General features: G+C 38.6%; 1 protein-coding gene across 8 annotated transcripts in view; it reads left to right on the top strand.

Annotated features, from left to right (window-relative positions):
- LOC124224730 (uncharacterized) overlaps positions 1 to 14,059 on the top strand; it is a 219,499-nt gene that overhangs the window by 44,078 nt on the left and 161,362 nt on the right. For all 8 annotated transcript variants that reach the window (XM_069133619.1, XM_046636923.2, XM_046636924.2 and 5 more), the window contains 2 exons: positions 9,515 to 9,672; positions 9,876 to 9,941. In XM_069133619.1, coding sequence (XP_068989720.1) covers positions 9,515 to 9,672; positions 9,876 to 9,941 — 224 coding nt within the window. The remainder of the gene's footprint in view (positions 1 to 9,514; positions 9,673 to 9,875; positions 9,942 to 14,059) is intronic.

Genomic DNA, 14,059 nt, shown 5'->3' with positions numbered 1-14,059 from the left:
CCAAGAAAAACTACGTTGTTCACTATAGCGTTTTGAAACAATGCTTACAATTAGGCTTCAAATTACTCAAAATTCACAGAGTTCTCAAATTTAGACAAACCCCGTGGTTCAAAAAATACATAGATTCGAATACCAATTTGCGGAAAAAATCTCACAACGAATTCGAAAAAATTTTTTACAAACTGATGAACAACGTAGTTTTTGGCAAAACAATGGAAAATGTTAGGAAGTATAGAGATGTCAGGCTGATCACGAAATGGGATGGAAGATACGGTGCTAGAGCTACCATAGCCAAACCTAATTTTCACAGCTGCACCGTTTTCGACAAAGAGATGATTATCGTCGAAATGAGTAAGACGAAAGTCAAGTTGAATAACCCATTGTATGCAGGTTTCTCCATCATGGATCTGTCTAAAACATATATCTACGATTTTCATTACAATAATATTAAACGGAAATTCGGCAACCAAGCAAAATTAATGTATACGGATACCGACAGTTTGATTTACAACTTTACCGTCCCCGACATATACGAACATATGAAGGAGGACTTGCATAAATTCGATACGTCTGATTATCCGCTTGACAACGTTTGCGGAATGCCTCTATTGAACAAAAAAGTTCTCGGCTTGATGAAAGACGAAAATAACGGGAAAATAATGCTGGAATTTGTAGGATTAAGAGCTAAATTGTACGCATTCCGGGTCTTGGGAGATGAGAAAGACAATAAACGTGCCAAAGGTGTCAAAGGATCAGCGTTGAGAAAATTAACTTTCAACGATTATTTGGAATGTGCGTTGAAACGTGAAAATTTGTCCACAAATCAGCAGTTGATATTAAGTCGAAAGCACGAGGTATACACCGTAGAACAGCAGAAAGTAGCACTGAGCTGGAATGACGACAAGCGGATCGTGTTTCAAAACACAACCGACACGCTTCCGTGGGGTTACAAGCCTGTACCTTAGTGTTGTAATTACCGTATCGTAATCTATTTAGGACTTAATTTATAACTGTACCATGATGTATAAAATATTATTATGTAGGATAGTGAATAAGAACGCTCCGAAGTATAAAAAATTGTACAACGATGCATATGTCTGTCGATTGTCTAAAAAATCAAGATGCATACTTGTTATGTGTCGGGGATAAAATAAAGAGGCACATACGTTTTTACAAAAAATTCATTCATTTAAATGTCACATGTCCAATTCGTTTATCCAACTGTTGTGTGTATTGTCAAAACCTAACCATACGTTTTATAAATCCTTAAACCTAATTTACATGAATCGTTTTTAAAGTTAATAATCCAAACACTCCTTCTTAATCACTTTACCTCGCAATTGTTTAAAGATATCGGCTATCTGTTCAGCGCTTTTGGACGTAATATAGCACGATGCGCACAGTTTGAATTGGTATCTGACATTTTGTTCAATTTCTGCAACGATGGTTAACCGAAATCCATCAAATCAACGACTTCAACTTTTTCACTCAGAATTTTCTAAACTTTTTACGTTAACTGTTGAAGCATCACGCAGCGACACGCGTTTCATGGTAAAATTTTTTTCAAAAAACCCTGTTTATCACACTAGTGTGACATTATTCGTATATTACTGGATGATACACTACTACTAATACTACCACTATTAAACTGTCTGTCGTTAGTTGATCATTAAAGAGATCTGAAACAAAGAAAAGACATATTCAATTTACTTTCTAAAAAAATTTCAGAAACCTAAAATTATGAAAGTATACAAATTGCATATTTACATGCTCTCATGGACGCGAGTTACGTAAGACATCGTCTGGGTAATAGACCACCACTGTCTGCCGTTGGGTTCATCTCCAGACTTGCTATTTATCGGTATAGCCCACGCATACTTTGAAAAGATATCAATGCTGTGGGCATGTACTTGTAGCCTTTGTTTTGTCCAGCGTATGACGTCATATCAACAAGATCCGCCTGCCAGGTCTCGTCGATGCCGCACACGTCTACACGTCGACGCGGGTAATTCCGGCGTGCAGGCTTATGCAGTTCCGTCACCAGTGCTTGCTTTTTCTCGTTCATATTCCAACGCTCTTAGTCTAGTGTCAAATTTGGAAATTATTTCAGCGTTTTGAATCGACAGGTCTCTGCCAAAGAAAACACATATTTAATGTAATTTCTAAAAAATTTAAGAAACCTAGAATTATGAAAATTGACAAATTGTATATTTACATGCTCTCATGGACGCGAGTTACGTAAGACATCGTCTGGGTAATAGACCACCACTGTCTGCCGTTGGTTGAGTCTTAAAAAGATCTGAAACAAAGCAAACACATATTTGATGTACTTTCTAATAAATTTGAGAAACCTAGAATTATGAAAATTTACAAATTGTATATTTACATGCTCTCATGTAGGCGAGTTGCTTAAGACATCTTTTGGATAGTAAACTATCTTTTCCTTCTGACATTACAATTCCAGAAGATGTCTGCAGAGGCCACATCGATGCGTATGCAACTCTCCTTGGACACGACGACATCGCACGCAGGACGGTAGACTCTCGATGCGAGAGAACGGTATTCTTTCGTGTTTCGTAAACGATGCTCTCTCATCGAGACCCTTCTCCCGCGCGCAGCTTATGCAATACATACCCTGTGGCCCCCTCCAATACAAGACCCTACGGCAGACAGTGGTGGTATAGAACCGCTGGTGAATGTCGCGTTCTCGATCCGCCCAGCGGATCCGTAGCGGAACAACCGATCCAGCAATCCGTACGATGTCAAAAATTGTTGGATCGGTGTTATCGAACAAACGAGCCATGCAAGCTGAAAAAAATCATTTTCCGAGTTATGTGATCTGATACATACATATATATACTTCTCGCAAAAATTAAGGGAACAACAAAATTTTCGCAATTTTTTGGTGATTTTCAACAGGCTGTATTTCAGTGAAAAATGGTCGTGCAAGAAATGAAAAAACAAAGCTTTTGAAGCTTGAAGACTCTAGTTTTTGAATTTTTTGGTTAAAAATTTTTCGAAGCACTATTAGCCATGCAATCCTTGGATAAAGCACGAAGAAAAAATTTTCAAAATTTTTTACGTTTTTTCTTTCGCTCTACGGGCATGGAAAAATTTTTCCGAGCTGAACCAATGCATAGGTCGCATAGCCTGTTTATTCAGCTTCAAGATGCTTTTTTTTAAACCTCGATACGACCATTTGTTTTCGAGATATCGAATTTTGAATGCCAAAGGATCCTTTTTCACTCAACTGCCGATATCTCTGGAACTACTGGTCGCACAGCGAGCCGAAGGGCAGTTTCTTTTTCTGCAGAAAATTTCCTACAAAAATCTGTCAAGGTTAATGTCAAAAAAATTTTTTTTCCACCTGTAGCGTTAACGTGAAAAAAGAGCAAAAAAATGCCATTTTGCCTTTTTTTGGATAATTGACTGTATCTTCGTCAATATTGGGGGGAAAGCTTAGGTTAGAAGAAAATTTTACAGCCTAATGTACCCCAAAGGTCCCCCTAAGTCGGTAGATCGATCGGTTCAGCGGTTTTCCTGGACCGATTGATTGAAATTTTGAAAAAATTAAGGGAACAAGGTTTTTGGTTCTTAAAGAATTTTTGGATAATCGACTGTATCTTCGTCAATATTGGGGGGAAAGCTTAGGTTAGAAGAAAATTTTGCAGCCTAATGTACCCCAAAGGTCCCCCTAAATCGGTAGATTGATCGGTTCAGCGGTTTTCCTGGACCGATTGATTGAAATTTTAAAAAAATCAAGGGAACAAGGTTTTTGTTTCTTAAGGAACCTTGTTCTCTTAATTTTGTCAAAATTTCAATCAATCGGTCCAGGAAAACCGCTGAACCGATCGATCTACCGATTTGGGGGGACCTTTGGGGTACATTAGGCTGTAAAATTTTCTTCTAACCTAAGCTTTCCCCCCAATATTGACGAAGATACAGTCAATTATCCAAAAAAAGGCAAAATGGCATTTTTTTGCTCTTTTTTCACGTTAACGCTACAGGTGGAAAAAAATTTTTTTTGACATCAACCTTGACAGATTTTTGTAGGAAATTTTCTGCAGAAAAAGAAACTGCCCTTCGGTTCGCTGTGCGACCAGTAGTTCCAGAGATATCAGCAGTTGAGTGAAAAAGGATGCTTTGGCATTCAAAATTCGATATCTCGAAGACAAATGGTCGTATCGAGGTTTAAAAAAAAGCATCTTGAAGCTGAATAAACAGGCTATGCGACCTATGCATTGGTTCAGCTCGGAAAAATTTTTCCATGCCCGTAGAGCGAAAAAAAAAACGTAAAAAATTTTGAAAATTTTTTCTTCGTGCTTTATCCAAGGATTGCATGGCTAATAGTGCTTCGAAAAATTTTAAACCAAAAAATTCAAAAACTAGAGTCTTCAAGCTTCAAAAGCTTTTTTTTTTTATTTTTTGTACGACCATTTTTCACTGAAATACAGCCTGTTGAAAATCACCAAAAAATTTCGAAAATTTCGTTGTTCCCTTAATTTTTGCGAGAAGTGTAGTTTTTTCAAAAAATAATCAATCTTACTTTCGTTCAATTGTTCCGCCATTACGATGTTTCTGTGTTTTAAAGTTGGTACGTAAAGTTGGTGTTCTGCTGATAAAAAAACGGAAAACACACACAGACAAATTAGACAATTGTTTGAACCATAAAAGTATAATCTACAAGTTGTATGATAAAACTAAAGAACTTTTCAACTGCACTGATTTTTTGTCACCCACCTGCACTCCTCGCTGGATTGAGAGCAACTGATTTTTTCGCGGCACCACTTTTCGATGAGCATCTTCCTATGTTTAAGCCACTTGAACTCAACACCACAGGCAAAGTAAACTATCCCCTCTAACGCTCATAGAGAACGCTATCCACTCGAGTTTTTAGCGATTAGCTCACTACCACAGTTCTATCGTACGTGAGACGTGTGAAAATTCTTCTTCAAGAACTGTCTCACCATCTTATGCGCTGCACTTTCGTTCGTCAAATATCTAGAAATTTTCATCGAAGAATATCGGATACGGTTGTCCGTGAATTTTCGACAATGTGCGAGTCAGGCTGTTGTTGCTTGCTCACAAAAGAGACCGTGCCAGCGTAGAGCAGTCCTTCTGAAGCAAGTCTTGCAACTATAGCTTTGTCAAGTATGTGCGATTGAAAGAAGAAGAAACAAACAAGGATTCTGAAAAGTGCTTGAAAATTAATAATCATCATGGAGACGGCGCTTAAGATTTTATGTAAGAAATCTTCACCGACAGAAATTCGAAAGTGGTTTCGTTTTGGAACTCAAATTACCAGACGTATAGACCAAAGTGGAATATTTCCAAGAAAAATACTCTGGCTGACCGTTGATCGGAATAATCAGTAATCTTCATACGCTATTCTCAATTTGCAAATTCGCCATTTCTTCTCCACAGCGATAATTGCTCGAAATCGAAACTAAAACTACTTTCTCGACGGTGCGCCGTCGGGCTACCGAACAGACGGCGTTCTCAATCTCACCCGAGATCTCACCCGACTTGGAGCTTCGCCGCTACCGCGAGCTTCCTTAAATTTAAACGTGACAAAATAACTTAACCTAAAGCTTATTTCAACTAAACAGATCCTTAAACGCCACTATATGTCAGACGCAACCAAAACCCAATACTCGAACTTCTCGTCTCAACCGCTGCTCAACGCAACGGAAATTTCGACTATACATCACCTTAACTCGACTAAACAATATCTTAAACAAACGGCAACTTAACTAAGCGCAAGCGCCACTAAATGTAACATCAAGTACACACAATCTCAAGGTAACACAACTCAATTAACATCATCCTAACTAAACGGGTACGGAACTAAGCCCAAGCGCAACTAAACGTAACCTAAACTATACGCTATCGCAACGCATCCGAAATCAAACCTTCTCAAAATCCTCGAAAACTTTATTCGCTAATCCGAGCACTCCAATTCGGCACTTCCCGACCTACTCTAGAGGTGACACTGAAAAACCCGATAACGTGGCTCGACCCGGTACAGCAAAATTCGGCTATACTGAATTTCAAAAACGAGAGAGACTCAACTAAAACCCGTGACTCTACTTAACTTTCTCAAGAACTCAAAATTTACTTTACTCTAACACGCGTACTCAGGCTACGGTCATCAAGCAAAAGAATCGGCGAAAGAATTTCGAGTACTTTTCTACAACGCAAATCCAAAACGGCTATCCGTTACTCGGCAAGCCTTTTCGTAATTATGCTCGAAATTCAATCGCGGGGATAGAAGCAGCGCTTACCTTCTACACCCTTGCAACCCCCATTCCATTCCCCTCCTGATTTTTGGGCGACTCCATTACTTCGCGAAACTCCCCAAAACGTGACCACTTATCACGACCGCTAGAACTAGAGTGGTTTTAAAAACCTACGACCTGCCGCAACACGGATCTCGATACGCCATCCCACACGTGACGTCATACCCACAAGAATACACAATAATCGATCCGTCATCGATTTCGTCGATTGTGCAACTCGATGCGCACCTTTAGTAGCATCGCGGCGCAGAACTTAACGTTAGATCGCAATCTCGTCCTCGGCGCAGCTCCATGACGTCTTGGTGGTGAGCGTGGTGCTCCCTTGTCGCTAGTCGATCCGTCGCAAGTTCGCTAGTCAATTGTTGGCGGAGTGAAGGGGAAGAGGCTGCGGCGCGCCGGCCACCGGCGGGAATCGCGTCCACCTTGGATTCCCGCGATGCGGGCATCTGCATTGGCTCCCCCTCCGCAGCCTCGACATCCTTACTTCGCAATTGTCGCCAGTCCGCCACTCCGCAATTTTTTCCAATTCGTTGCCGTCTTCTGCCTGATGCCGTTGTAGCTCGAAAAATAAAAAAACAAAAAACCTGAAATATCTTACGCTATTCGCCAAGATGTCCTCTCTCGTAGTTTCGGATGCGTGACTCTAGTCCTGGCGCTCTTTTGCAAAAACCTCGCGACTCAATTTAGGAAATTCCTAAATTTTGGTTCCGCCCAGGGTTCAAGGAGCCCCTTGTAACGGGCATCAAAAATGCCACGTTACAAGTTATATGTGTATATGCGGCGTTCGTGACAAAAGAATCAAACCATTGTCTATAAAATAAAAGTATAACCGGCATTGTTTTGTGCTCAGATTCATTCTTCTTATCCCACGCTCCTCTCATTTCTCTGATTGTAACAACTACCAAATCAGAAAGGGGGCAAAACGGGTGATTTGACCCTTTTCAACGTCATCATTTGTAAGTTTGTTTTTCACATATATGCTTTTCCACAATTTATAGATTATTGATCCCAAGTAAAAAATTTTATTTGTCTATTAGTTTAGCCTTTTAAAGTTCGAATTGAGATGAGAAAATTAACCAAGTTTCGGACCTCTGGGATTCATCATTAGCAAAAATTTTGGAATGTAATTTCTCAGTCTCGCAAAATATACCATTTGTAATACGTTAGTGGTTCTGATGCCTATGAAGCGTGTAAGAAGTGGCTCTTCGCAGAAGGGTATGCGGTACGCATGCGTAGATCGACTATAATCTCTTTTATACCCATCAATCAAATTTTTATACGCTATTTAACACTCCAGTCATTTTTGCGCATGCTTTGTTAACAGTCCAGCCACTTTTTTGTACGCTTCACAAGCACGAGAGGGATTATTTCAATACTCTTCATAAAAAGCAGTATGTGACAATCCTGTGAAGACGCAGACTCTTGATGAAAGTCGTGAAGTTGACAGCACTTGCCTCCGCTGCGTGCAGCCAATTTCGTATCCTCGTCAAAAGTCCGCTTTTTGCACTAGTGTCATAAAGCATTTCTATCTAACACAGTATGGCTTACGGGTCTTTTGTGCCTGCTCTCCACACGTGAAGTTTTCGTTTTAGTAATAGTACAAAAAAAAAAAAAACGTCAGAGTACATAAAAGTACACTTTCACCTCCCAGTACTCAGAAGAGCTTTTTTTCATTCTCCGCTATAAAAAGAAACTTGCAAACCATATTTCTCTTACATGAAGTATCGTGTGCAGCATGGAGGTAAGGTTTTTTTCGCCTTGCGTTTTTTCAATATTCGTCTTCGGCTCGCGCACGCGCTTGCCTACGACTCGTATTGCAAACTTACGCTCTGCGTAAAAAGACCCACTTTGCCTCCTTGCCACACAATCTACTATTGTTGGGTACTAATGTACCCCTGCTGAGTGCGCCAACGCATACTCAGAAGTCTTTACTAACTCCAGTGAGCCTCTGCACACGAGTCCCAGCGCAAGTAGTTGGATGATGGCCGTTACTCGTGCCACATTCATTCTTTCCATATACATATATATATTAAATCGTTGTATCACATTAAACGCTGTTCTCATAATAGGAGTCCACCCAAACTACGCTTCCCAACCTTATTCCGGTTCCACCAATCATTATTGGTGAAATCTTATCTTTCTTTCGTCACCTGGAACTCGGGCTGTTCGTGTTCCAGCAATCTCGAAAAAAAAAGTTCGGAGTTGGGACCGATTTATATCGGATCCGGATTTTAGTGACCATGGAATGGTTGCGAAATCCAAGATTTTCCGGAAAACTGAAATCTTTGGAAAACCAAAAATTTTCGAGAATCCCGAAACGTGGATAACTTAACTTACCTACTCTTCATAATATTGGACAAATAATAAATACTAATGCTTATAATATATAGTATATCTAAATGACATCAATATTGTCAGTAAAAAGTATTTCATATTTCATCGGAAGATCGGTGAATCCCGAAAATTTCCACAAATCTGATGTTCTTTGAAATTCCAACATTTTCATGAATTCTGATGTTTTTGCGAATCCCGAAAATCTCGAAAACCTGACCCGAAACTAATAGATTATTCTCGACCCAACCCGAACCAAAGAATTCTATTACTCGCACAGCCCTACTTGGAACATATTATGAAAAAATACGTTCTTGATGTAAAATCTTTTTTTTCTAATATTTTATTCATTCTAACATATACATATACTGAAAAAATACGATCGTCCCATTTCCAAATAGTGTGATAAAACAACATTGGTGCATGTGGGCCCTGAAAATGCTATATTTGACATACTAAAGCTATCTTTGTCGCATGCGCACTTCCAAATAATCCAATTTCATGCGCTGTGATATTAAGCATATTACTCGACTTCAATTTAATATGGCGCCAGTGCTACTCTCAGTGCTTTTCACGTCAAACTATCCTTTATAGGTGTTGGAATACAGTGTGTATCACATGTGTGGTTAGGCGATATCTGACTTGTGATTAACATGTTCACCGCTGCGTCTTACGCTGCTAAGTTTACATTCATCGGAAATTGCTCATTTTCCGCACTTGTAACACAATATACTATTTATGCATATTCTTCTCTCAACCTCGTGTTTTTATAATAAATTCACGAAGGAATTGTTTATACTTTTCCGCATCACCGTCTGTTAGTTTATAAGATTTCACAGTATCAATTATTGTTTAAAATTGCTAAATTTCTAATTTTCCGACAGACATTCGAAACCAGTGGCACTTCAAAATGCAAAGCAACTAGCGATCAACTTGATACAAACAATGCAATCTGAACTACTGTCTTACATTCAACAACAACCACCCCCAGTTCAAACCCAGCAAGTCATAGAACAACCTCATGTACATCAAATACAACAAGGTAGGTTCTCTCAGATTATTGCGACTTACTAAAAGAGAAATGCTCATCCAAAATAAATCAACATTACTACGCTGAATGTATATCGAAAATTTTTGAGCCTTTTTCATTTAGTCTCGAGAAAATGAATTTATCTGTAAAACACAAAGAATTGAATAAATTGAAAATATTTTACTTTAGTTCGTTATTTTTTTTTCTATTTACAGCACAGTTCCAGACTATGAATATTGGTACTCTCGGTCAGCCTAATGTAGTCACCATCCAACACCAAGGTATGTGCACATGACAAAAACCTGACGCTAATGGCATGAGTTCGCGGCTGAACTGAAAGAACTTTTCTTCAATATATATATTATAGTGGTACAGAATTGCGCCTACGTCTTAATACCTTACCTTTATATGAGATTCGACGACATTTTGCTCGTTGGGTGTCTGTGTCTTACTTTGATAAACATTGGCGTGTTTGGCCGCTAACCTTAGCCGTCAGTTTCAGTTTCATGCATATTGATACAGGTATTCGCTTACCGTGTAATTATTCTTGAAATTTATGAAAATTGGGAGGCATCAAATCACAGCGAAAACTTTGAAAACTGCATTTTTATTTGTATTGATCATACTATGGTATTTATGTTAGAAGAAAGAACAGTGAGGCAGCAACAGAATTGCTACGGCTAATTATACAGTTGGTCACGTAAAGTGCGATATAACGTCTTATTAGTTCCGTAATTGAGTAATCATAATCTACCAGAGAATGCCAGCCTAGTCGGAGTTGGCATGTCAGCAAAATTAAATGATAAGCTATCGACAATTTAAAAAATAACCGTTAAGTATGTATGCCACAATACCGGCATGGTCAACTGACTGTTCAACATCAATGGGCGCGTTCCGAAATTAGCTCCTAGTGCTGTCAACAAATTTTTATCTGGTTTTTGAAGCCGTGTTCGTAACTAACTCTACCTCTGTCCTAGGGAGTTTTAACAGTGTTGTCTAGTTTTTGAACACAGCCATAGTCTCATCGTTTTCTATTCCACTGTCTAGACGAAGATATGAAACCCACCGTCGTTGATGAAACGTTCACTGATATGTTATTTTACCATCAAGCATTCTCAAATTGTAAATATTACGAACTACCGCTTCGCCCACTTCACCCCGTGGATCGAATATAAAAATTGTTCAGGGCAAGCTCTCTTTGTAGGATATGGTTTAATGGTTTCATAACCAGGTGATATATGTATAATTCCTATATTTTTTTCGTCTTTCTCTGTTTAGCGCATTACCTGTATTATATTCAATAATTTCATACACGTGTCTGAAACGACTATTCACCTACATTCACAATATCTCAAAGTGTATATTCACAATCCAATAAACAACATTTTATGAAAGTTTCGTGTGAACTAAGTGTGAATATACAAATCGAGACCTGCAGTAGCGGATCACTGCCAAGTATCTATCCGTAGGCCAGCGAGCGCTAGCTGAGGATTATTAACCTGGTTCAACTTACCGAAATCAGCTTGTCATATCTTTGAACGAGTAAACATGTTGTTATAAATCTGAGCTAAATCTGCCGATCGGTTTCAGGCACACCAACCATTTGAAAAATCTGTCTTTATCATCTTCTTCTTCATCTTGGTCTTGGGACCTCAATATCTGTCAAATGGCTGTACGAATTGAGTTCAAATTCGAAACAGAGGTCCATACCATTGAAGTTTCACCTCCCATTTATTTTGAAGTCAATTTGAACTCATAATCAGACGGTAAACGGAAAGAGTAATTAACCAAATCCTGAGATATGGTATGGAGATAGCCAATCGAGTACTGACATTGCGCCAGTATATTGGTCAGCGTGTAGTTACAATCTGTATGACATATGCCGTTGTGTACGAACACATGTTATTATGAGTTATAACTATGTACAGGTGTACGGAGACGGGTACATATCTGTAAGGGATGTACGGTAGCCATAATAGATATGATAGATACGATAAATACGTGTGACGTGGATTTTTCCCACTCCTCGACCACTCGGAGAAAATGACCGAGGACTTACCACATGCACAATAACTCGGCGTCCACGATGTAACCTTGATCCAGAAGACATTACTGCGAAATGTTGTTGGGCGCTTGGCCTGATAAACACGCCTCGAAATCGTCAACGCGCTTTACCGTGAAAATATGCTCGGTAGTTCAGTACCGCGGAGAGGGGAGGAGTAATTATTGGGTAGAGAGAGAGAGAAAAGCGTTTATTAAAAATGTCCTGGAGCAATGTGCCCCCTAAGGACAATACAAATGCACTTGTTACGCCCCGACGTACCGCCTTGGCGTACCTTTTCCAAAATTCCATTTCATTTCATTTCTTTAATCTCTTCAATGCACATATATCATTTCATCAAAATCTCATATTCTAATAACGGCGAGTTCCACCCCTCCTGGCAAAAGTCACGTAGAGACCAACAATGATCCTTAGTATAAGGTTCAACTTTCTTCTATTTAACTGGTACCAAGAACTGAGATAGGAAGACTGCTGAATTAGCATCAGTAGCGCTCAGCCTGGGAATATCCCTCTTTTTAAGTTAAAACTATAATCAATAACTAGGATAAACCACTACCTTTAGAACCACCAAATTAAAATAGATTACTTATTGGAATGTATGAATGAATGTGTGAACATTGCATGTAAATATCTTTTGTTCATATCTTCATTGTGTCACCGACGAGATTGAGAATCGTCGGAACACCGTAGAAGAGCGAGAAGTAACGCTGACCATGTGGATTTGGGCACCAGGAGGTCGCCCTCGCACCTCATTGGCTAATTACCGTTGTAACTAAGTACAACTGCAGCTCCTTGGACCCTCGGGCCCAAGAAGCCGCGTCTTTCGTCTGTCAAGTCGCGAAGTGCATGGACGTCAACCCGGATTAGCCCTCTCGAGCAAGAGTAGCGTTTGGAAAATCTTAGTTGTGACCGACCTAAAGTCTCGCGCTAATTCGTCAAATTCGAGCATTCAGTTATTCTGTTAGCTGCAAGAGACTAACTATCTTCTACGTTTCCATCTTTTCTGTGCTTTACTAAATCTCATCATTTCGCGAATAGATATTTTTATGCCATTCCATTTTCCATAATGAAATTGAGTTCGGCCCTGATTCAACCGAATCAGGTAATTTTAAGTGATAATAATAATAATAATTACACTATCGTTTTTAATAAATAAATCATTGGAATCATTTTAACATACATCAAAATCAGAAAATTGACACTTTCAAGCTTGCGGTATCATAATAAGGTATCATTCTAAATCTACAAAGACTAAGTGACCGACGTTCAACATCGTTCGATTGATCAACTCTTCCAAACTTGAGGTGAGGCCCTGGTCCAGAATTCTACCGACGCAGACCGACACGATCCAACGGCTCTCAATCTCGTCGACCGATTCACCTAAAGCTAAGTCAATCCGAGTGTTAATCTTCGAAAGTGAACGAATTCTTGTTTCACCTTTATAATCAAAATTTACCCCAGTAATATTCATTCAAAAGCAAGTCTAGAATTGGTGGCTAGCTTCACTACCCCCAATCAAACCATACTTATTGTCTCCAAGAATTAACCAATAAGACTTAACAATAGTATATATAATTGATTTAAGATAATCTAAAAAGAGAGATACAATACAATAATCACGACCAACTAGTTATAACCATCGTTCAGAGTAGATGTTCCTGGTACCAAATAATAATATCCTTTAGAATAGAATAACACACGATTTATATAACTTGAACACTTTATAAATTGTTACTTTCGGCTCTTATGTCATTATCACCATTGATTGTTACCAGACATTTCAATCACCAAATCGAAACAGAATATACTTCATCTTTTACTAGTTAAATCATATTAAAACATTTATTTTGAACGACCTTCTTCCCATTTTTATTATTATAAAATTGCCTCAACAATTTAAACAAACCTCACAGACCTGTACAGGACTATAGCAACACGATCCTACAAATTACCGGCCTATCGAAAGGTAGGTCTTTTCTTAGTTTTAATAATTATTCATTGTCGTTACGTGGGAGCTTGATTATTCAATTAATCATCAACTACCACCGCTCAGTACACCCTCACCCCCACGTAACACACTCAACATGTACAGCTCTCGGTGAAAGAAAAACAAAAAAATTAAATAAAATAAAATAAACTAAAATAAAAATAGAATAAAATCAAATATAAATAAAATAAAGTAAAATAAAATAAAAAAAAATAAAAAATAAACATATAACAAAACGTAAAAAATATTTAAATTAAATCTGCGCTTATTAAATAGAATACACTAATCAGAGGAACCTTACCAAAACTGGTCAGCCAAGAGCTAATCCTACCGTATATATGTATGAGTTA

This window comes from Neodiprion pinetum, chromosome 1 (genome assembly GCF_021155775.2).
Source record: "Neodiprion pinetum isolate iyNeoPine1 chromosome 1, iyNeoPine1.2, whole genome shotgun sequence".
In the NCBI taxonomy this organism is placed as follows: domain Eukaryota; kingdom Metazoa; phylum Arthropoda; class Insecta; order Hymenoptera; family Diprionidae; genus Neodiprion; species Neodiprion pinetum.
The sequence above is the reverse complement of the archived record's forward strand: the minus strand, read 5'-3'. Positions and strand labels throughout refer to the sequence as shown.